Source organism: Falco peregrinus, chromosome 3, assembly GCF_023634155.1.
Source record: "Falco peregrinus isolate bFalPer1 chromosome 3, bFalPer1.pri, whole genome shotgun sequence".
In the NCBI taxonomy this organism is placed as follows: Eukaryota; Metazoa; Chordata; class Aves; order Falconiformes; family Falconidae; genus Falco; species Falco peregrinus.
The window spans coordinates 14,419,526-14,443,383 of NC_073723.1; the positions used below are offsets into that span (position 1 = coordinate 14,419,526).

The following is a 23,858-nucleotide window of genomic DNA, read 5'->3' on the forward strand; positions in this document are numbered from 1 at the left end:
CCGGCCGGAGCGCCGCCCCCCGCCCGCCGCCCGCCCGCCGCTACCGCGCCTGCGCCCGCCGCCACCGCGCCTGCGCGGGGGCCCGTGGCGGGGGGTGGGTCGCGGCGCGGTGGGGCCCAGTGAGCGTAGAGCGCCTGGTTCGTTCAGTGATCACATTGCATCCAGCGCAGCCAGTGCAACCAGTGCTGCTCAGTGCGCCCAGTGCAACCCCAGTGCAACCAGTGCTGCTCAGTGTGCCCAGTGACCCCAGTGCCACCACTGCATGCAGTACCCCCGTTGCATCCAGTGCGCCCAGTGCCCACAGGATGCCGGATGCACCCATGGCACCCAGTGCCCCCAGTGCACTCAGGGCACCCAGTGCAACCAATGCTCAGGGCACCCAGTGCAACAATGCTCCTGGTGACACCAGTGCCCCCAGTGCTTGCCAGTGCACCTGGTGCTCCCAGCACCCCCAGTGCCCCAGGACCAGTGCTCCCAGTGCCCCCTGTGCTCCCAGTGCAACCACTGCATCAGTGCCCCAGAGCCACCAATGCCCACAGGATGCCCAGTGTGCTTAGTGCTCCCAGTGCACTCATTGCTTCCCAGTGCCCCTGGTGCCCCAGCTTGGCCTGTCCCAGGACCAGTGCTCCCAGTGCTGCCTCCAGCACCTACTTCCAGCACTCCCAGTGCAGCTTATGACCAGTGCTCCCAGCGCTCCCCAGCCTCAACACACCTGCTCCTCTCCATCCCCTTCCCTCACTTTTGTGTCCCTGTTCCCACCGCTGTCCCCACTGTGTACCCCAGTCGGGTCCCCCCACACTGTGAGAGGCCGGGGGCACCCAGGGACCTTCCTGGCAGCAAAACCCACCAGGTGCCAGCACCTGAGATGGGAACCTGTCCCTCACAGTGCAGGGACATGGTGGTGTCCATGGTGCCTTGGAGCCGCACCCCCGGGCTCAGGCGCTGAGGGGCCACTTGATGGCCCTGAGGTGGGGGCCCTGCATCGGCACCGCTGCTGAGGGAACTGCATGGCACAGAGACACACACCCCAGGCACTGGGACCCCCCAGCACTGAGAACCCCCAGCACTGAGACCTCCCCTCAGGCACTGGGACACCCCCCCCCCATGGGACCCGCCAGTACTGAGGACCCCCCCCCAGACACTGGGACACCCCCCCAGAGGGATCCCCCCGGGCACTGGGAGACCCCACGGGGCTGAGCGCACCCCAAAGAGGGGCCTCAACTGATGCCACCAACACAGCCCAGCTGCGGGGGGATGGGGGGGGGGGGGGAGGGGGCTGGCAGTGCTGTCTGCCCTGGGCGGGGGGCTGGACACCCCCCACGTTGGAGTCAGCATCCAGCTGCTTTGATCCCCTCGGCACGGTGCAGGCAAACAAGGGTGCGTTGAGCCCTGGGCCATGGCCGTTGTCTGCCCCAGAGCAGGGGGGTGGCCATGTGCGCCCCCAGCAAACTGGGGAGCCGCTCTGCACCCACCATGGCTGGGGTCCCGCAGCACTCATGCAGCCGGGCCAGGCACTGGGTGCCCCAGGAGACCACTGCCCATGAGGGACTGGTCCTGGGCATTTGGACGGGTGGGCTTTGCCGGCTTCACCGGGGCTGTGTCACCTTACCGGGGCTGTGCCAGCTCACTGGGGTCATGATGGCTTACTGGGGTCTGCCAGCTCACCAGGGCCATACCAGCTCACCCAGGCCATGCCAGCTCACCAGGCTGTGCTGGCTCACTAGATTCAATGGATCACCAAGATCATGCTGGTTTACTGGGATGGTACCAGATCACTGGGACTGTACTGGCTCACCAGAGCTGTACCAGCTCACCAGGACTGTACCAGCTCACTGGGGTTGGACCAGCTCATTGGGACCATTTTGGCTCACCAGGATTTTACTGGCTCACAGGGACTGTGCTGGTTTGCCGGGACCGTACCAGCTCACCAGGACCGCACTAGCTCACTGGGGCCATATTGGCTCACTGGGGCTGCACCGGCTCATGTCACTGTACTGGCTCACCGGGGCTGTGCTGGCTCACGGGGGCCGTGCTGGCCCACCGGGACCCCTGTGCTGGGGTGAAGGTGCTGGTGCTGGGTTTGAGGTGTGGGAGACCCTCCGCCTGGGACAGCTGATCCCATGGGGCTGTGGGGCCGGTGCCAGGGACGGACGATGCCGGACGGGCAGGATGCAGCCACATGGCCAGATCATTCCGGTGCTCGGCGGCGGCACAAAGGCAGGATAAAGGCGCATTGTGCCGGCGGCAGCTGGGGCTGTGCCGTACCAGGGTGCTCCAATAAGGGGACCGGGGCTGAGTGGGCCATGTGGCCCCATGGCTGGCAGCACCCCAGCTCCCGTGGCCACCCCAGTGCTGCCAACTGGCACCCCGGTGGGCTGGGAGCCACCAGCTCCAGTGGGACCCCATCACCCCTCTGGCCCCACACATAGCACCTGAAACCAAAGCCGGCACGCGCCCCCCATCCCGCAGCCCCTTGAGCCAGGGAACAAAGGGGCATTGAGCCGCCCTGGCCATAAAGGGCCCCTTGTTGTGATGGGAACGGCCCCCTTGCCCTGGCTCCATCCCAAGCCCACCAGTCTGGTGGGGGGTGCTCAGGGTTCAGGTCCTGGTGGCGGTGGTGGTTGGGGTCACTGGGGTGCTGCCGGTGGTCCCTGCCAGGCATTTGGCTTTGGGGGTCCCCAGAATTGTGCTGGGGGTCCCAGCTGTGGTGCTGGGAATGAGGCCCCCCAAAGTGGTGCTGGAGGGTCCCAGCTGGGTCAGCCAGGGGTCCATGAAGTGGCACTGGGGTCCCTGCCAGGGCTCTGGCTTTGGGGGTCCCCAGAGCTGTGCCATGGTACTGAGGAATGGTGCCAGGCCTGGGGGTCCCCAGAGTGATGCCAGAGGGTCCCAGCTGTTGCTCTGTGTTTGGGGGTCCCCAGAGCTGTGCTGGGGGTCCCAGCAAGGGCTCTGGGCCTGATGGTCCCCACAGTGGCGCAGGGGGTCTGTGTTTGGGGGTCCCCACGGTGGTGTGGACTCCCAGCACAGCTTGGGCCAGGGCAGTGCTGGTGCTGGGGGCCGGTGTCGGTGCTGGTGCCCAGCTGCAGTGCCAGTGCCTGGTGCCAGTATCCAGACACAGTGCCCAGGCACGGTGCTGGTGCTCGGTGCCTGGTGCCCAGCCGCGTGCCAGTGCCCGGTACCAATGCCTGCTGCAGTGCCAGTGGCAGTGGCAATGCCCGGTGGCAGTGCCCAGTGGTGGTGCCTGGTGGCCTTGCCTGGTGCCTGGTGCTGGTGGCCATGCCAGGTACCCAGTGGTGGTGTCTAGTGCCAGGTGGCAGTACCCAGTGCCTGGTGCCTGGTGCCAGTGGCCATGCCCAGTGGCCATGCCCGGTGCCAGGTGGCAGTACCCGGTGCCTGGTGCCCGGTGCCCAGTGGCCATGCCCGGTGCCCAGTGCCTGGTGGCAGTGGCTATGCCCGGTGCCGGTGCCCAGCGGCCATGCCTGGTGCCAGGTGACGGTACCCCGGTGCCCGGTGCCTGGTGCCCAGTGCTGATGGTCATACCCGGTGCCCCGTGCCTGGTGCCTGGTGCCCAGGGGTGGTGCCCGGTGCCCAGTGGCCATGCCCAGTGCCTGGTGCTGGTGCTGGTGGCCATGGCCGGTTCTCGGTGCCCAGTGCCGGTGGCCATGCCCAGTGCCAGTGCCCGGTGGCCATGCCCGGTGCCGGTGGCGGTGGCCGTGCCCGGTGCCCGGTGGCGGTGGCCGGTGGCCATGTCCGGTGCCGGTGGCCATGCCCGGTGCCCGGTGCCGGTGCCCGGTGGCCATGCCCGGTGCCAGTGCCGGTGGCCATGCCCTGTGGCGGTGCCCGGTGCCCGGTGGCCGGTGCTCGGTACCCGGTGGCGGTGCCCGGTGCCCGGTGCCAGTGGCCATGCCCGATGCTCGGTGCCCGGTGCCGGTGCCCGCCGCAGTGCCGGTGCCGGTGCGGATTGGCTGGCCCCGCGCCACCTGGCTCCTCCCCAGCCCCATGCGGCTATAACGGCCCCGGGCGGCGCCGGGCCGGGCCCGCAGCGCCGCCAGCCCCGCAGCCGCAGGCATGGCCGTGCCCCGCAGGTGAGCCGCACTGCCCGCCCGGGGGGGACGGGGACACCGGCACCCCAGCACTGATCGCGGGGGGGGGGGCGTCTCCCGCGGGTCCCGGGGGCATCTGCTGGGTATCACTGGGGGGTCCCGGGGGCAGCTGCCGGGTATCACTGGGGGGTCCCGTGGGCATCTGCCAGGCATCACTGGGGGGTCCCGGGCGCATCTGCCATGCAGCACCGGGGGATCCCAGGGGCATCTCCCCAGCAGCATCGGGGGGGTCCTGGGGCCATCTCCCCAGCATCACGGGGGGGTCCCAGGTTGGCACCTCCTGGCAGCTCCCGGGGGCACCCCACAGCAGTGCTGAGGGGTCCCAGGGCATCTCCCGGCCGCGCTGGGGGGTGCTGGGGACACCTCTGGGATGCACCTGACCCGCTGGCATGTAGCAGCCGCCCCCCGCCCCCCCGACGGTGCCACCCCGCACCCCAGTGCCGGGCTGACCCCTGGCTGGTTGCGGGGTCCCTGGCACCCTGAGCGCAGCTGCGGGGCCGCAGCATCTCTTGCCCGCAGGCTCGGCCCCCCCAGCTTGGCCCAGCTCCGTTGCAGGCAGGGACATGGCCAGGACACGGCACCCGACGAGGCCGGGGGGGCTGCGGCGTAGGGTGCTCCGTAGGGGGTCACCTCCTCCAAGTACCTCCTGTTGGCCTGCCCCAGACCCCAAACCCAGGGCTGGAGTGACACCAGTATGGGGCTGGGGACCATGGGGGCTGCAGGGTCCTGTAGGAGCCTGGGAGGGGTCCCCAGGAAGGGGCTGTTACGGTGCTGGATGGTTGGGGGGGGTCCCTGGGGGGTCTGCAGAGGGAGCGGGAGTAATGAGGGGTGCTACAGGGATTCAGGGGTCCTCAAATGCTGCGTCTCCTCTGCAGGGCCCCGGTGCTGGCCATGGTCGTCCTCCTGGTCCTGGCCACTGGGATGGCCGATGGTAAGGGGGCTGGGGGTGTGTGGGGAGGGGACTGTGGGCACCCTGGGTGCCTAGGGCAGGGGTTCCAGCAGGTGCCCCCCTAGCAGCACAGAGGGAACCCTGTCTGGCTGAAGGGAGGGAGTTGAGGCCGGAGTCTCCCTGGGGTCTCCTGGGGACCCCCACCCTCCTCCCCAATCCCCTGGGGCCGCGGGGTCAGGGATGCGCTCCCTGGCCCGTGTCTGGCCCCCATGTCCCCACAGAGCCCTCAAGCACTCTGGACGTGGCCCTTTCTGCGGAGGGACAGACACCAGGTAGGGGGGGCCGAGGTGTGCCAGCACTGGGGGGGGACACCTCGCCCCACGCAGCCCCGCCAGTGTCGCCTGGCCAGGAGCTGGGACCTGCCTGCTCTGTGCCTCAGTTTCCCTCCTGGCCAAGGCCCGGAGGTGGCTGGCAGCAGGGGGCAGAGTGTGGGGGCCGTGGGGCTGACGTCCCCCCACCCATCTCTTCCAGAGCCCGTCAGCCCCGCCAAGCTGGAGGCCTCCGGAGAGAGTGAGTGCTGGCACGGGGACAGGGAGCCGGACCGGGAGGCAGCTCCCTGCGAGCGTCCGGGGCTGTGGAGGGCGAGGGGCAGCCAGACCCCTGGCTGGGACATGGCTGGGGGGTGGGACCCCGGGGGTCTCTTCCGCCCCCCCCCCCAGCTCCTCCTGACACCCCTCTCCTCTCCCAGGTGATCTCACCACCTCGGCACAGCGCCTGGGCAAAGGTAGGGCTGGGCTCGGGTCGAGATGGTGCGGCCGGGCAGCGGCATGGGGCTGTGCCCGTGCTGGAGGGACCCGCGCACAGCGAGTGTGTGGCATGTACTGTGTACGCTGACCCTGCCCCAGGGGCGCAGCCCCGGGTGCTGCACGCGGGGTCCCTGCAACACGTGCGGGGCCCCCTGCACTGCGCGGGGTCCCACTGCGCACGCGCCCTGCCCGGCACGCGCAGCCTGCCCAGGCTCATCACCCCCGCAGGCCTGACTGCCGTCAACTTCGAAGGCGTGGAGCGGGCGCCTGTGGACGACACGACGCGGGAGTCCCTCGGCAGCGACTCCTCCAGCCTCGACGCCCTCAACAGTGGCTCCTTCAGCATGGACGCCCTCACTGGGGAGGCCCAGGGCGGTGGGTGCTGATGCTCTGCCCTGCACATGGCCACGGGGGTCCCCGCTCCCATCCCGTTGGGTGCTGAGCCCATGCTTTCTGCCATCCCACAGGTCCTATCGTGGATGTCCCAGCGCAGTCAAATGAGTCGGAGGAGGGTGAGACCCCCCCCTTTCCCCTGCTGCCCCTCGAGGGGCTGAGCATCCCCCAGGGCTACCCATACCCTGCCCAGCACCCAGCCCAGGGCTGCAACAGGGGACCCTGAGCTGGGGATGTGGGGACATCCTGAGCCCCCAGAGGAGACTGTCCTGGTCCCTGTGGGCTGTTACAGTCCCAGGGGTCCCCCATGAGCCAGGAGTGCCCCATCAGTTGGGGGTGTAGCATTAGCCAGGGGTTCCACCTTCAGCAAGGGGTGCCCGGTTATCCGGGGGGCTGTGCTGGTGCCAGCCCCCAGCCCTGGCATCTCTGCTTGCCTGCAGGAGTGGACCGCGACATGGACTCGGAGGAGTCCCTGGCATCCCAAGGTGACAGTGGGTCTGGGACGGGGAGAGCCCTGCCAGGGGGTGGCTGTGAGGACGGGGCACCTTTGACAAGCGCTGGGTGTGCAGGGGCTGACGCAGCTTCTCCCTCCCCAGGGATCTAAGAACACCGAGCTTTGCTGGAGATGCCACCTGGGACGATGTCCTCTGCCGAGCTTTCCTGCTGCCTCCTCATCTCCTTCCTGCCCCGCACCCCTCAGTGCCCTGCCAGTCCTTGCCGCAGCCCCTGCCCCAGCCCCACAGCCCAGCCTGCACCCCACGGTGGGGCAGCCCCCTGGCCCGGCACGGTGCACGGCTCCCCTCAGACCCCAGTGCCACCGGGGGTTTGCTGGGGGACTGAAGGCTGTGGGATGCCTGGGGACCAGGGTCTGCTGCGGGGCAGGGGCTGTGGGGGTGGCTGGACCCCTCCACGTGCCCCTGTGGTGGGGGCTGCTGCGAGCAGAGCAGCCCCTGGCCACCCGCACCTTTCCATCCTCCCCCAATAAAGGTCCCTGCAGCAGCTGCGTGGTGTGGTGGAGCCGGGTGCTGGCACCCCACGGCCACCGGGCCCACCGCCCCACCCGAGGTGGGAGCAGCATGGCTGCCGCTGGTGCCGTGGGGGGATGCGTGGGGGTACAGGGTGGAGGTACCAGCCCCCTGGCACGGAGGTGGGGGTCTGGCCAGCTAGAGGATGGTGGTTAGAGGGACCCAGCTGCCAGCCAGGGAGCGGAGAGGTTGGGTGCTGGGTGTGGAGCCCCGGTGAGCCTCCTGCCGTTGGCACGGCTCCGCTATTGCAGGGCTCCCCACGAGTCCATCCTGCGGCCATGGGAGGTTGGAGCTGGCTCTGTCCTGGTCCCCAGCCCTGGGGCAATGGCACGGTGGCTCCTCCATCGTGGTCCCCACCAGCCAGCCCCGCTCCCGGTGCTGGCACCGTCCCCTCCCCATCACGTCTCCTGCCCCCTGCAAAGCCCTCTGCCCCAGCACTGGCCTGCTGCCTGCTGAGCCGGCACTGCTGCGTGCATCGTGCCATCGTGCCTGGGGAGCCCGGCCAACACCGGTGCTCGTTAACGGGCTCTTCTGCCAACACCTTTAATGAAGGCGTGAAACCCCAACCCCATGAGCCCCCCGCCTGGCCACGCTGCCCTGGCACTCATCCCCGGTGCAGATGCCTCTGCCCCCCAACAGCGGCTCCCAAGGCTGCCTGGCCCTGCCCTGCACCCACTCCTGGTGCTGAAAGTTAACACAGGTTCAAAAAACACAATTAGGAGGAAATTTAGGGGGGGAGTGGAATAAAAAAAAATACCTATCGAGGGCTGTTAAACACCTCCGTCTCGCCTCTGGCGTGGGGCCCCAGGCTGCTGTTTGCTGGGAGGTGATGAAGGGTACCCGGGAATTAGCACTGCGTGTTTGCCTTTCCCACACACCTCGCCCTTGGCGGCGGTTACCGGCACAGCCATGGTGGGGCTGCCCCACGGCGTGTTGCCCATTGCCCCTGCCGGTGTCTGGCCCTTTGCCCCACACTGGCTCCTTTCCCAGCCCCTTCCCAGCCGTACTGGAGCCCCTCCCAGGAAAGGATGTGTCTCCTTTACCTGCTACGTAAAGGCCAAAAAAGCTTTTTAATGATTTTAATGACAGCACCTCAGTCCCTGCTGCAGCTGACGCAGCCCCCACTGGTGCCTCCCCACCCCCCGCTCCCCCCAGCCAGGCTTCCCCCAGCCTTGAGTCCATCCACCAGAATTTTCTACAACCATTTTCCAGGGTGGAGGGATGACCCCCGATATCAGCGATGGTGGGATTGGAGGCTAGTGAGGGGTCACCCCCATACAAAGGGACCCCCCAAAGCTCCTGGGCTGCCTCTGAGCTAAACTGGGGGTTCCCACTGGGGAGATGCTGCCATCCTCCCCATGGCGTTAGGAATCACCTGGGGGACCTCCTGCCCAGCAGAGCTGTAGGCCGATGCAGGGGTCCCTGGGTGTTACTGAGCAGCCCAGCATGGCCCCTCCACCACTGGCACCCCCCCAGCCCCATTCCCGTGTTGCAGCCCCTCTATGGACCTTATCCTGGCCAGTTGCACCAGAGTGAGGGCAGCAACTTGGGGCAGCAGTAGCATGAGGGGCTGTGTCCCCCTGGCACTGCCGGCGTGGTGCTTGGTGGCCCCGGTTACTGTGGGCTGGGGTGGGAGCCAGGGGGATGCTGGCATTTTGGGTGGTGGGTGATGAATTACGGGGGGAAGTTTCCAGTGGTGGTGCTCAGCCCCGCCAGACATTTACCTCATTAGGCGGGATGAGATCATGCAAGCTGGCCGCCCACGTCACATACGATTAGTTGGATCATTATGGCCCCCACCTGGAACAAGGGGCTCCTGCAGTACTTGGGGGACCCCCAGCCCTGGGGCTGCGGAGGGGCTGCTGCCCCCAGCCACCATCTGCACCATGCAGCTGTGGTGGCATCGCCGTGACACCCCATCCCAAAGAGAGCAGGGCTGTGGGAGGGAAGAGCTTTGCCCCAGATGTTGCCCCCTAAATGCGATGGCACCGCTGGGACCCACCTAAAGGCTTCCTGCCCCTTTGCCCGGCCCTCTGCCTGTGGTGGCCCCCGTCCCCCGTCCCGGAGCCTGCCCAGCTGCCAGCATCTCCACCCTCCGACTCCTGCGTGGCACCTGCCCACACACCAAACCACACGAACCACCCTGACCAAGGTAAAAGTTGGGGAAACCCCCAAACCCACTAAGTGCTGGGCATGGCTCGCGTGCCGCAGCCATCCATGTGTCTTGCTGAGTCTTCATCACAGACCACCCCCCACACCCCACCGCGTACCCCCCATTGCAGCGGCACCGGGAGCCTGCACAAGGGCCACTTTGAGCTGGTCCCACTGAAGGGACACTCGGGACACCCAGGAAATGTCCAGTCCGGAGAAAGCAGCGAGCACGGAGCCATCACCCTGGGCATCCTTGAGCAGCAAGGGCTACTGATGGCGTCCGGAGGGTGGGGGCAGTAATCCACGTCCAGCCAAACCTCCCACCAGCAAGGCAGCCAGCCCGGGCTGACGGTGTCAGGGGAGGGTGGATCGGTCCCTCCAGGCATCAAACACAGTGGCATCACAAACCTGATCTCCTGAGCTCCACGTGTCCATCTCTGCCTTCCAGCTACTACTGGCTCCTGCCCGGTCTCCCTGCGCAGGCGTGAGCACCAGCTGCCTGGTGCAGACTGGGCGCTCCCTCACTGGAAGTGTGACCCGCCGTGTGCAGTTTTGTTGGGTCCTTCACTGTCTCCCTGTTTATAACAACCTTCTCAACTAAAAGGATCGTTTCCAGCCACCTGATCGATCCCAAAGGCAGAGCACGACACTCCCTTGTCCTTCTTGTCCTTCTTGCCACATGCCCACGTGGAGCGGCTCGTGTGGCTGGCCCTGCTGCACACTGCGTGCCCTGCCTGGATGTCCTGCACCCGCGGGAGGGTCCAGCTCCCTGTCCCTGTCACTGCACTGACCTGCTGTCACCGTGGACCCCCCTGGCACCCCTGGGCCCCTGGCTGTCCATCGGTGTGACAGCATGTGGAGATGCTGCGTAGGGCACGGCTGCACCCCAGTCCCCGCAGGGCACACCTTGGCATGGATGTTGTCACCCAGCCAGTATTTTTAATTGCTTAATTATGCCTGGGCTATTAAAGGAAGTTGTGTTCTGCCGATCACCAGACACACGATTCTTGGTCGAGCACTCCCACACGCCACGGGAGCGGGCATCGATTTCGCCAGGCAGAGCTGAGGGGGTCCTTGTGCATTGCCCCTCTGTCACCGCAGCGGCGAAGGGCGGCAGAGCCATGGGGTTGGGGCTGGGACCCTCAGCCACAACACAGGCTGAGCTCACGGTGCCGCAGGCCTGTGAATCACACCGGTTTGGGGAAAGGCGCACGGGGGGTCTCGTCTCAAACGTGCCATCCCTTGCTTCAGCAGTTCCCGTCTCCTGGCACGGCTCTTGCTCCAGAAGATGAACCCAGCACAGACGTCCACAGGGGTGCAAGTTGTGTTGGGGTGGAAAACCTCGGGGGAGCAGCCAACAAACCAAAGCCAAAAGCAGAACTCGGAGAAAGTTGGAACCGGAGAGATTTTAAGTGCTGATGGAGAGGATCAAGGGCTGGTAGGGAATGAGGGAGACAGGTGTCTTGGAGAGAGGGGGGCTGGCATGGCAGCTGCAGGAGCAGGCGTCCCCTCTCCCTGAGGAGAGGTGGCAGTGAAGGCTGGACAGGCCACCACCATTCAGAAGGACAACACCTCCATGTAGGCCAAGCCAAGGCCAGGCTGAGGTGGAGAGGGGGTCGGATGCCAACTGTCCCCTGCCCCACAGGACTGATGCTGCTGTGCATGGCCATCCCTGCCCAACAACTCAATGTGTCATGGCAGAGCAGGTCCTCGTGACAGCCCCAGCACAGGCAGCACGTTCACGTGGACAGGAGATGCCCAACGGCACGAACAAGCAGGCTGGCTCTGCTTGGCCCCGAATCTGCTTCGGTGCCTCTCTGCTGAGTGATGAGGGACAGCGGGGACTTGGCCCACGAGCTGCTCCTGGGGCTCTGTACCCCTCCAGCCAGGTCCCTGGTGGTGCACCAGGGTGTGCAGGACACCTGTGGGACTCTGGTGTGCTGGTCCCCACGTCCCCCCGTCGTGAGGCACTGCATGTCAGGCAGGGTCATGGCCCAGCGTGGTGTCCCGCCGCGTTGGGAAGGGCAGTAACCTGCAACGGCTCTCAGCCAGACGGCTCCTGGACGCTGCCATCGCTACCCTTGAGGATGGACCCAGGCAGCAGAGGTGCCACCGCAGCAGGCACCGGCTTCTCCCGACGTCCAACTGGCACTGAGGCTATGGCCGAACCCCAGCGCCGAGGCGTCTGCGCCTTCGGGGTGACCGAGCAGCATATTGTGACCACCCGAGTGGAGGACAGCAGGACAGAGGGAGTTTTGAACGCTCTGAACATAACAACAAAGATTTTTTTTATTATTCTTATAAAAAAAAAAAAAAAAAAGAAAAAGCACTCCTAAATGTGTGCACAGCATCCGCCACACCTCTGGTGCGTCAGCGTGGGCCCCGCTGCAGTCTCCTCCTCTGAAACATCCTGGAAAACTCAGACCCGGAGCCCAGCCCGGGATTTAGGCAAGGGAGCCACAGCACAGGACTCACACGCATACGCACACACGCACCTCGCTGGCTGCCACCGCAGAAGTGTGGCAAGGGCTCCGGCTCCTGCACGGCCAATGCTGGGGCAGGTGCTGGCACCGGGATCGCAGGGTGTCTGGGGACACGGAGGGCAATTTCTGGGTCTTTATCCCATCCGCTTCCCGAAAAGATGACAAAAGTAAAGCTTTCAACCATAGAAAAGCCACCAGGTGACAGACCATTTGTTTTATATATATTTGTATGTATATATATATAGAGATATTTATATATATATAGATAGAAGTGGGTTCTTCTTCTCTCATGTAAAAATTCAAAATACAGTTTTTACTATTAACAATCTGAAGTGTAAATGTACAAATTTTTACTGCTAAACAAAAGGAAAACAAACCCAAAGAAAACAAAGAAAAAGAAACACACAGTGCGAGAGAAAATAAAAAAGAGAAGATAAAGCTGGGCTTTGGGGCACCCCGGGGGGGCACACGCACACACGGAGACCCTCGGGGACCAGACCGCAAGGCAGAGACCACAACGGGATCCGACCCACCGGCGCCAGATCGGCAAACTTTTATTTTCTCTTTTAAAAACCATCGCATCTGCCTCTCCGGGGGCAAGGAGGGAAGGGGACAGGGGTGGAGGGGGAACTCCCTTCCTCAGAAAAGCTACCCCACCTGCACACCCGATGAGCGCCCCGCTCCCCGGCCGGGAGGAGCGCCCCACAGCCATGCCCCTGCTGGTGTCCCACCGGGGGGGTCACGGCTGCCACCCTCGGGGGGGGGGCGTGAGCGTGATGCAAGTGTCACGCAGTGGCCGGCTGTTCTGCGGCCAGCCAGGCTCTCCCGCCCGCTCGCTGGTGCCGCGGCAGTGCCCGTCCCAGCCTCCGCGACACGACGGGCCATGACCGCACGCGGCGGGTGGGGGAGGCTCTTGCACGGCTCGGCCCCCCCGCCCGACGGCCGCCAAACTGGAGGAGCGCTGGGTGGCTAGAATCTAAAGCAGATTTCAAAACACCTCATTAAGCACACACACAAATGAAATCCTCACAGTGCCGGGGGAAGCAAACATGAACCAGAGGGTGTTTAGAGCTTTCAATGTCTGTGCAAAGCGAGGAGGCTGACGGCTGGATTTCCCTTTAGTGCGTATCCTTTCTCTTCCTCTCTTTCACCCTGCCCTGGGCCTTAGGATATCGCAGGGTCCTTGGGTTTGGACTGCTCAGTCCCTGACAAGAGGGAGATGGTGGGATCTTCTGAGTACTCGTCTCCGTCTGTGAAATACGGCCCTTCCCCCAGCTCGAAGAATATCGGCAGGTCTCCACTCCCCATGTCGACAGCGCTCGAGTCCACCAGGAAGAGGGGCTGGGCCGTGTAGTGCACCAGCTGCTTCCCTGCAAAGAGAGAGTTCATACGAGGGTAGCAGCTTTCAGCAGAGAACAAGAGCGACAAGGTTCAACTCGCTTCCTCGCCACTTTCAAGAAGCACTCCTTGCCACGCCAGCGATGGGATGCCAGGGCTCGGGCAAGGCCTTGGGCACATTGGCAAGGCACAAGGATTTGACCTTAGCTGGGTTCCAGCCCACTCTCTGGGACACACAGGGAGGGACTGGGGGCTTTTCTGTGCCGCCATGGAGATGCCGACAGCACAGTCCTGACCAGGCTGTGACAGAGCCCATGGCTGGGCGCTGGGCTTGCTGCCACGAAGGAAGAGCAGCACTGTGGACAGCCCGTGCCATTCCATGCAGACAGAAATCCCACCAGGCTGGGGCTGGTGGTGACCTCGGGACTGCTGAGGCAGGCTCAGTGCGAGCAGGATGCCCAGGACCGTGTCTGAGCATCTCCAAGGGCAGAGGTTCCCCAGCCTCTCTGGAGCCTGACCACCCTCACAGTAAAAAAACTGGGGGTTTTTGTGTTCTGATGGAATTTCACATCTTTTGGTTTGTGCCGTGGCCTCATGCCCTGTCCCTGGGCACTGCTGGGGAGAGCCTGTCTCCCCCTTCTTTGTTCCCTCCCATCAGGGATTTATACACATAGCTAAGATCCCCCTCCGTACTTTCTCTTTTCCAGGTTCAACAGTCTCATCTCTCTCAGCCAAATACCCTTTTGGGGAGGAGAAATGATTCTGCCACAGCCTCAATCCTCCCTGAACACCGAGGCGCCCGCCTGGTACCTGCGTCTGCTGTGCTGGCCTCTGTCTCAGTAGGTTTCTGTTGCTCCTGGGATGAAAGGAGATCTTGAATCTGCAGGGAGAAAAGTTGGGTTGGTGAGCGCGTTATGTGGGTCAGACACATGTGGGTCCTCTCCGTGCCTGCCTTGGGACTGACCCAGCACACGTGCTGCGCAAAGAAAGCTGAGACGTACAGTCTCAAGGCCCCACTGAGGCAGACAGACACCCTCAGAGGTTCACCAGGTTGCCAGCAAGCCCACATGGACCGAGGCGCAGCTGGTGTGGCGTGCTCCAGCTCCCAGGTTGGCAACGGGACTGATTCAGGCGGCGCACGACTGCCCCGGCCAAACCCGGTTCCACAAATCCTCTCTCCTATAGGCAAAGGTCCTGCTCCGCAACGCTTTCCTGGGTCACAGCATGAAGCCTTTCTCCATCCTGGGGGTCTACAATCCCAGGGGAAGCCTTTGGGATGCGTTTGTAATGAGCAATTTTATTTTTTGTGATTTATTTCTGTTTATCGGAAGTCTTGGTGCTACTAAAGCACCCGAGAGCTGCAGCTCCCGGCAAAAGCTGCCAGAGCGACCTGGGCTGTGGCTGAGGATGCAATCCCATTGTGCACCCCCATCCCATGGGCACGACTGGGCTGGAAAGGCTGAGATGTGTGTATTAAAGGGAGAAAAATTTTGAAACCACGCTGCCCACCTGAGCAACTCTGCTCACTGCAGTCAGGAGGGAAGCCCCGCCACCCTCAGAGCTCACGTCGCCTGGGGAGCATGGCGCTGAGCCGGCTAATCCCAGACCGCTGAGCCCAGAGCACTGCTCTCCACTGGTGCCACGGCTGAGGACAACGCTTGAGCAGAGGCTCTCCTGTGGGATCACTTTCCCTCTGTGGATTTACAGTCAGCTAATAATCCCGCGGCTACTTATTACAGCAACCGCTGCTGTGCCAAAGTCACCGTAGAAAGTAATTCAGCGCGTACCCAGTGTTTTTTGTTACTGCTTAGCAACTGGTGCTGAGCGAAGGCAGACCACTTGTGAGCGCGCACGTCTTCACAGACCCTCTGGCCACGATTTAGGAACCCCGCAGCTCACCCCACGGCCAGCACAGGGGTTTTTGCAGTGTGAAGGCTGGGTGAAGACAAAGCCCAGCAAAACACCCCTCCCAACACCACAGGGGAGATAAATAACACACCAGTGACCTTGATCCAAACGCTACTCGAGCTGATGAGCTAAGCTGTGAATTTCAAAGGACACCAGTTAAGATCCCTTTAGAAAATCCTGCTTCCAGATGCTCAACAACACGAAGTAATTCATTTCTGAATTACCGAATCTTCGCTGCTCATGTTCTTCTCCCAAATCCCACTAATCCCTTGTCCTGATCTTCCTGCCCAGCCAGCCTCCGCTGTTGCAGCAGAGCCTCCAGTCGGTAGGAAATCAGGTGTTTAACTAAATTTACCCAAACTTACAGGGCAGGTTATTTGTCTGCCCACACACAAAATGGTCCTCTGCATTGCACTTCCCCCTACAGCTTTTTTTCCTTGCGGGCAGCCAAAGAACTCAGCCAGCCCATGGGCGCCTGCACCGCACCAAAGCGGTACAGAAATGTCCAGCAAGAGACACGCGCCAGAGATGCTGCAGAACGAACAGTGCTGAACTCCTGCTCCGTGCGTCACCCTGCATCCCAGGCGCATGTCAGTGCAGGGTGAGGGGTCCCCCAAAAGAGCTCGTGGGAATCGTTTTACTTCGGGAAAAGCCACCAGGCCTCTGAAGGTGTGCTTTGGAGAGGGGCACGTTGCTCCTGTCCTCTCCCTGCTCTGTAACACCGGCATTAACACCTTCCTCACAGCCATCCCAGGAGCATATGTTGCGTCACCTGAGGGCCCGTGAGGTCTCCAGCAAAGAGATTACATTTGGGCTTTCCTGTTTTGCAAAAACTTTCAAGATGTTTCCTGTTCTGTACTGGTGGGAAAAAAACCACAAGATCCCTTTGTGCTTTTTCTGATAATAAAAAAAGAAGCAAGACGGAGATAAGGGGTTAGAGGCTAGCCGAGGGTCCCTGGCTCACTGTACCAACTGGACCAGGAGACCCCTGCTTGGTCTGATCCGGGCCAGACTCCCTCTCCTGCACCCACAGCAGCATCCAAGCTGCCGTTGATCTTTGTTTCCCTCTCAGTTTTTCTTGTGGAGTTGTTTTGTGCAGATACCGACACACATCCCAGGGTAGAGCAAGGGCCGGAGCATGCCAGCACACCAGCGGGGCTGCAGCCGCTGCTCTGCCCCAGGGCAGCGAGAAGGACCTGGCTCTGCCCCAGCCCAGCAGCGCTCCAGTCCTCAGGCTACCTCCTACTCCAAGGGTCTGGGACTCGCTGCTTGTGACTGTAACTTCCACCCCTGCTGCTCCAAGCGCCTTCTCAATGCAGCCACGAAATGCTGTTGTTTGACTAATCATCGTTATCTGATGAAAAAAAATCATTTTATCAGGCAACACCAGCTCTTGCAAGGAGAGTCTGTGTCAGTGCTGTGCACGGTGTTCAGCACTGATGGTACCCAAGTAAATAAAATTAATAATACAGCACATGGTGGAGTTTGCCTTGAGAAAGCCTCCTGACAATTTCAGAAAGTCAGAAGGAGGGTTTATGGAAACCACATGCAGCTCTATAGGCTTCACTGCACTTCCATGTTCAGGGGGCAGAGCTCACATGAGGGATGGAAATCTCAGCACCTAATTAACCGAGTATGAATGATGAAGTAGCCCTGCGCTCCGTATGAGCTGCTCAGAGAAAGCCGCAGTGCTAATTGAATTATTTCCCCTCGGCGGCTCCCCCAGCCCGCGCGGGGCTTCATGTTCCTCCTCTCTCCCACATCCCCTCCCTTTGGGCTGGGGCCGGCCTGGACACTCCTCAGAGCCTGTCAGAACCTTCCTTTAATCACGCGGAGAGGCTGCTGCGGAACAGCAGGACACACTTCATTCTGGCAGCTGTGTGTGCATGGAGGGATTTTTAACAGCTACTCACACTGGCAAGGCTGCTGTCCAGGTCGGGAAGGTTCATGTCTGTAACCGTCATTGAAGGGCTAAACAGCTGCCAAAGGAAAGAATGATTAGTGTAGGGAAAGCAAGCAAACCCAGGCGTGCTGTGGAAATTCATGGTTGAAGCTACCGTGGTCCATCTGCCACCGCGAGCCACACGCACATGGTACCGCGAGACGCAGCTGGGGCGCGGCGCCGGGATGGGCGGGCGGGTGGGGGGCGATACTCACATCTAACAGTGCGCTTGTGTCTACGCTGAAGCCGTGCGTGGTCAGCATCGTCTGAAGGTTATCCAGGTTGGAATCGATGGTGTCCAGGTGGTCATTGAGTTCATTCCTGTGCAGAAGAAAGAGGAGCACAGGCAATCAATGCCCAGAAGACTCTCCCAGGTTCTGAGCTACTAAGGGACTCTATCCACCCACGGACTGCAACCCTCCCACAACCCAAGCAGGAGCGCGGGGCCGGGATCCCTGGCTCTGTACAGACGCCAGCTCCAGCTGCCAGCGAGCTCAGGTGTGCTGGTGGAACGCCGCAGCAATGCTCTCCCCCTCTCTCCTCCTAGTCCTCTGGCCAGAGCCTGGAGACACAGCCAGGACTCCTCCTCCCAAGAGGTCTGAGGGCGAGCAACCCAGACGAACGAGACACAGTGGATTTCTTACGAACGCCGGGATTTCTGCAAGCCATTTGGGCTCTGCCGTTAGGGTCCTGGTAAGCACCAACCACCGTGGGCTGGCAGGGATCTCGGCACAGCTGTGCCCATGCAGTAAGGAGCTTTGGGCCCTTTTCCAGCCTGAGTGCAAGGACTGCCTCTGCTTGTCACCTCCCGGCTGCTGCCACATGACAGTGAAAGGGCAACAAACCTTATTCCCTGCCACAACTTGCTTTGGGGGAAAGGGGATCAGTCCCACCAAGGGGGAGGCTGGCCAGAAAAAACCTTCGCGTCTGGGCTGGCAATGGGGAAAACGGCATTTGTGCATCAGGAGATGGAGTTCCTAGTAACAATGGAGAGAACTCAAGCTGCTTCCCTTTACCTGGGGAAACAAACCTTCCCACTGCATCCCGACCTGCGCACATCCCTGCACGGCTGCTGGCAGCACCAGAGAGCAGACACCTACATGGCGGGGCACAGGGGGAGAAGCACCAAGCTCCCACATAAATCACAGCTCACTTGCCGTCAAACAGCAAGTCCGGGATGAGGACTAACAGCGTAATTAGTCTCAGCGATCTTCACCGCTGAATGCTGGTACCTTGCCGAAGCTGGGCTGCCTCCGCAGCCGCCTGGGAACGGGACAGTGTGCTGGGATGGATGGCACTGCAGGGCCAGCCCCACAAGCCAGGCCGTGAGACATACCAGGCCAGCTCCGAGGACGTGGTTTGTTCCCTCCTACAGAGCTGTGGGGTAATGCTGCAGGCCAAGGTGGGTGGCAGAGCACCAGCAACCCTGGCAAAGATTGCTTTTAACTGACTTAAAACCTAGGGCTGCGAGACTGAGCGCCAGAGAATGGTCATCTGGGCAGAAGAAGGACAGCAAGGGCTGCAGAGTTGATGGTGAAATATGCAACTGCCCTCACGTTCCCTTATTCTCTAGTTCTGTGGTGCTCATGGCACTCCCATCCATCATGCTTCAGAGCGAGAGAAGTGGATGACATAAACCTCACAGCACTACCCAAAAGCCTACAAGGCTCTCTGATGAGCGCTCTTGTGAAGAACAGTCATGTTCGCTAGTGGCCCCGGGTCCCACCCGTGGCCCTGCCGAAAAGCCCCTGCGTTTGATGCCGTAAGCCATAGCAGGTTCCATTCCGTTCCACGGTTGGTTCTGGCGTGGCCCCATGCTCAATCCACCCCGTTCTCTGTCCTAGAAAGGCTCTTTTTGGCTACTGAAGGTGCTCACGAGGGACCAGTGGTGTTGGTCCCGCACAGGTTGACCCACTACTGGCAGCCGAAGAGGACAATGTCTGAGAGGCACAGGCAGACACGCACAAGCACAAGGCAAATGGCAAAACTGTGGCTTTCAGTCTCTCATGAACGAGAAAAATGCCAAGAAGCTACTCCTCTTCTTGGAGGGTCCCTGCGGGGCTTGTCCCCCCCAGGCTACCACTGCACCAGTATCCTGCAGAGCAGGATTTCTGCGATGATCCCTTTGGGAGACCGAGCATCCCCGAGCCCGTACGGTGCTGCCAGTGCCCGACTGCGGGGGTGTGGACCCAGTCACAGCACGGGCAGCTCCAGGCCCCTGGCCAGCTCGGTCACCCACTGGCACCTTGTGTGGACCTCCTCGGCTTGCCAATTCCAGAGCTTTTACATTCTCTCATCCTAAGCAGCACCACGAAGATTAGAAAGTCAAGGCTCTTTTCTCACTGCTGCAGATAACGAGAAGAGGCCGCGAGGCCAGGTCACAGCTCGGAAAGCCTAGCAAGCAGAAACAAGCAACCTGCCAGAACAACAAATATCCTCGTTCTGGGAATACTGTGCTTGGGGCCTCAGGAAAGCTGGCTGCAGATGCAGTCCATGAACACATTCCTGCCTTACCTCTCCTGTGCCTGCAGGCGGGAGCTGCAGCGATCTCTTAACTCTTTTTTAGAACTAAGATCCATGAACATACTGCACATAAATTACATATCCAAGTTTGTGCTTCTAAATGACTTCTGAAGTCCTCACTGCACAGCACCTGAAATCCTCCGATGGATTTAAGATAGTTTTTCAGCAATCCCACAGTTAGGAACATCCAGCAGTGTGGAACGGACCAAAGTCCCAGCCAAAGTGTCACTAGAAACCCCACCTGTGACAAGCCGGTCCTTCCACCCGTTCGGGGATGGAGTCCAAACACGGGTGCAATGCAGATCACGCAAAAATTGACACTGGGATTAGACTACTAACACACTCCAGACCTTCAAAGCAAGTCTCCCGGTTTCTCTGCAGAAGAAAAGCAGGGCCCCCTGAACCAGTTTTCGATGTTGAACTGGAAATTGGTAGCTGCTGCCTGGTTCCCAGCATTGCTGGCAGGTAACCTTCCCCACAGGTCCTGCTCTGCTGTGCCGAGCCACATCCGACGCCGGCCTGCGTTTGCCATCAAACAGCCGCTTGCAGAGCAGGGAAGAAAGAGTGAGTGCGATTCTCTGGAGCAATACGGTTTTCCTCAATTTTCCAAGTGTGTTGTGGGTTGGAGCAAGAGGAACCAGCACCTCCAGGAGAGCTAAGCAGTTGCTGCACAAGGCGCCGAGCTGCAGGGGCTGAGGGCTCTGCAAGGTCCTGAATGCCCCCAGCCCCAAAGGAGCAGCCAGAGACAAGTGTGCTGCTGAAGGGGGCCAGGAGCTCTCTGTTCCCCCGAGACAGGCCAGGCTCTGAGGGCAAAGAGACCGCTTCCAATCCTGAGATCAACATTTTTGCTTCAAAGCTGATGCGCCAGCAAAAGGCCTTCCCGACGCCTGCGGCCCAGGGAACAGCAGGGCACAGTTCTGGGAAGGGAGGAGCCAGCAGCGGCAGCGCCTGCCACCCTCCCAGCACCGGTTGCATCAGCTGGGGGAAGAGATGCCGAGCTCAGACACAAGGGTCCCACCGCACTGCCGTGTCCCACGCCACCTGCATCAGGCCCCGCAGACTAATGGCACAATCCCTGGGAAATGTGACAGACGCAGGACTGGTGACTCTGACACAGAAGAGCTTTGCCTGCCCCCGTATGCGGATGTGCGGGGAAAGGGGGACTGGAAAGATTTGGGAGGTAAGGAATAACCCTGCTCTACGTGGACACCCTGGCTCTGCTTTCCCTGCTGTGCCAGCCATCCCCACACTCGGCGCACCTTGGTGGCCGCCTCGCTCTGCTTCTTGGCTGCTGACCACCTTGCAAGAATAACAAACCCGGCTACGCGGCATGCCTTGCTCCAGCACCGCTTCCTCGGCTCCTGGGGCAGCCCCGCGGTGTACGGGCTCTCGCGAGACCCTCGCCGTCTGAGTTTCCATCTGATGAAGTGATGAAAGTCAAGCCTGCGCCGTGTGGTCTCGCTCTGTGTGGGCTGTTTTATAGCCTGAGAAGTAGCTATGTAAAAATAGCACCTTCTTACTCAACAGATCTGCTCTCCGTGGGTCCGCCTCTCTTCCCCAATGGAACGATGTGTTTAATGCCGATGCCACGGTGGCCCCTGGACAGTGGGCAAGCGAACCAGGGCACACTGCGCCAAAACCCACTGCCAGGGAAGCCCTGTTCTGGCGATCTTTGTTATGACTGATGGAGGCAGCAGAAAGCACGCGCCCTGCCTCTCTCTCCGCTGGAAACCAGTTGAGCTGGCAGTCAGGAGCAACAGCTTTTTCTCGGGGAAAAGGCACATTCTGATATGGATGCTGATGAGAGAACTCCATCTGCCAGTCCCTCGCGCTGCCTCTAGTGCTGCCCGCTGCTGTCCCTGCACATGCGCAACGGCAACGCAGCTGCCTGCGAGGCTGGCCGGTGCCCAGCACCGCTGCTTGTGCCAGCGTGACCCACAGCCTCAAGGAGAACATCCCTTCTGGGAAGGACCTGGAGCTCCTGAGCTCCAGCGCATGGTTCTCAGAGCTCCATTGGGCACAGTGCTTTAGCGAGGAGCAGTGTCACCAGCCTGGCTCCCTTCCCTAGTGGAGCTGCCTGTCCCTTCTGACCCATAACCCTACCGGGGACAGGCCACTTCTGGGCAACCAGCAACCCCCAGTCCCCTGAATCTGAAGCACTGAAGATGCGCAGAGCTGTTTTAATTCCCTGTACCGCTTGCCTTTTCAGATGGTCTGTTTTCTAATAGCAAGAAGACAGAGCAGCTTTGCAACGATTATCACACGTACGCAGGGAAAAAGCAGTCCCCTGGAGCCTGCGCTCCTGCCGGGCCAGCGTGCCGCTCTCTCTGCGCCCAGGGAACGGGCTCGGGGCCCACCAGCCTGCCAACAATAACCAGAGCAGTAAGCAACGACTCCTGCAATGTCCACCTCTGACATAGCCCTTGACGGGGGAGGCCAGACACCCATTTAGAAACGCATTTTAGCTCCAGGCATATTACATTTGTCTTTGGCATTATTCTGTGTATTAGCTAAAAGTATTGGAGGGCAATACTTCAGAGAGTTTTCCCTGGGCTTCTGTGGGAGACAGGATACCGGTCTAGGTGGGTTGTGTCCTGATCTGGGATGCTTTTCATTATGGAAAAGCTTTACTAGAACAGCGTCTTGGTGTGCAGTCAGGTTTGCAGTGGGAAGTTTCATTGTTCTGCATCATCACAAAACCAGAAAATGCATCAGAAAAGCCGCTTCAGTCCCGAGCTCCCATCGCCTTCCAATGCAACACTCTGTTACTGAGGTGTGTGAATTTTGCGCTGGCAAGACACAGCAAACCAGCAGCTCTCAGGGCTGAAGTTTCCACACATCAAACCCAGGTACAGCGTGGACAACAGCAGAGCAGACTTCCCTCCCACCCCTGCCAAGACCACCTAAAAGGATGAGAAGCAGTTTGGCCTCCGCTGGCCACTCAATATTTTTCGCTGCTGTGTTGAGTTGGCCAAGAAGTCTGCCACTTGGTGCCAATTTTTAGAGCGAGCTTTTGCCTTGTTGATATACTACCTATAACGTTAGGAAAGCTGACTTCAGTGCACTGACAGCTCCCTGCCAAGCGCAGTGTTCCCCTGCTCTCTTGCCCAGAATTGCAATGCTTGGGGACAGTGGCTATTGAAATGCTAACCCTTGCTGTGATCTGCAATGAAGTGAGGAAGAGGAAGAACTGGGGCAAAGACGAGTGACCTCTGACATCTGCGAAGTGCGAGTCAAACTGAAAAATACAAACAGAAGAGCATACTAGATTCAAAAGACTCACAATCAGGCACTTTGAGGAATGAAATGTTTGTTATGTTCAAAGGTGAGAACAGTTAACCGACCATGCTCCGGCACTTCAAGCAGCAAGGAAGGCACCGCAGTCATGGCACTGCAGCGCTTTCGAAGCGGGCAAGCAGCTTCAGGCTGGCAGAACTGTTAATTAATGACAAAAAACAAACACGAAAACAAACAGTCCTGCAGAAGCAAGTGAAGACAGCACAGGTTTGTTACAGCACAGCCAAGCTCAGCGAGAAGCTTCTCAGCAAGGCAAACTAAGCTACTTCTGATGTGGGTCTGCTGCTGTTAACATCTGCAGGGTGGCGCTGACAAGGGGACCACGGTTGCTGTCACCTCACACAGTGCGCTGAAGCTCTGGGAAAGCAGAGGTACTGGCACACGGCGCTTTGCTTAGACAAAACAGTGACTGGCTGCTCTACACAATACATACATTGTGTTAATAATGTAGGTGTCGATGCTTTTCAGTATGTAGTGGGCTCTGGCTCTTTTAAAGTGGCTTATGACGGTCCCCAGGTGGACGGTGGATAATGTTTGGGCAACACCGTCAAGCGTTTCCATGCAAATGTCCCCTTTTACTGCCTGAATCTCGGTACTGTCACCTGCTGCTAAAAGACTGTTGGTCACATGAAGGTAATTCTCGGTTCAAACGAAATTCCTTTGGACAAAGGATGTCTTGTAGATTAAGTAACAGCCCACACGACTCACAAAGAGGCACTGCATGCTGTGACCTGCAGTCTTATGGGCTGCTCTTCTCCAATAAATTTGAGAACAACTGAAACATGTTTCATGTGATGAAAAAGGGGTATTGCTGAGACTTCTTGGCAGGCTGTCAGTGCCTGGGTCAAGCAAGCGGCGTTCAGGCACCCCTGACACACCGTAAAGTCACCTACCATCAGTAATCACTGCCCTTACCACCTGCATCTCGACGCACTGAGCGGACTCCTGCGAATTTAACAGAAGCCTCAGAGAAAGGGCGCTGCGCAGCGTCACGTCCTTGGTG

The 23,858-nt window shown here is 60.6% G+C and overlaps 1 protein-coding gene across 4 annotated transcripts in view; it reads right to left on the reverse strand.

The window, feature by feature from the left end:
• Nucleotides 1–12,370: 12,370 nt before the first annotated feature.
• The window catches only part of HSF1 (heat shock transcription factor 1), a 72,427-nt gene continuing 60,939 nt past the window's right edge, over nucleotides 12,371–23,858 (reverse strand). The window contains exons 10-14 of one of the 4 annotated variants that reach the window (XM_055799185.1): nucleotides 22,710–22,796; nucleotides 17,251–17,356; nucleotides 17,007–17,072; nucleotides 13,996–14,065; nucleotides 12,371–13,217 (exon numbers count right to left, since the gene is read on the reverse strand). In XM_055799185.1, coding sequence (XP_055655160.1) covers nucleotides 13,012–13,217; nucleotides 13,996–14,065; nucleotides 17,007–17,072; nucleotides 17,251–17,356; nucleotides 22,710–22,796 — 535 coding nt within the window. In that variant the 3' untranslated portion in view covers nucleotides 12,371–13,011. The remainder of the gene's footprint in view (nucleotides 13,218–13,995; nucleotides 14,066–17,006; nucleotides 17,073–17,250; nucleotides 17,357–22,709; nucleotides 22,797–23,858) is intronic. The other 3 variants (XM_055799186.1, XM_055799188.1, XM_055799189.1) reach the window with 3 other exon arrangements.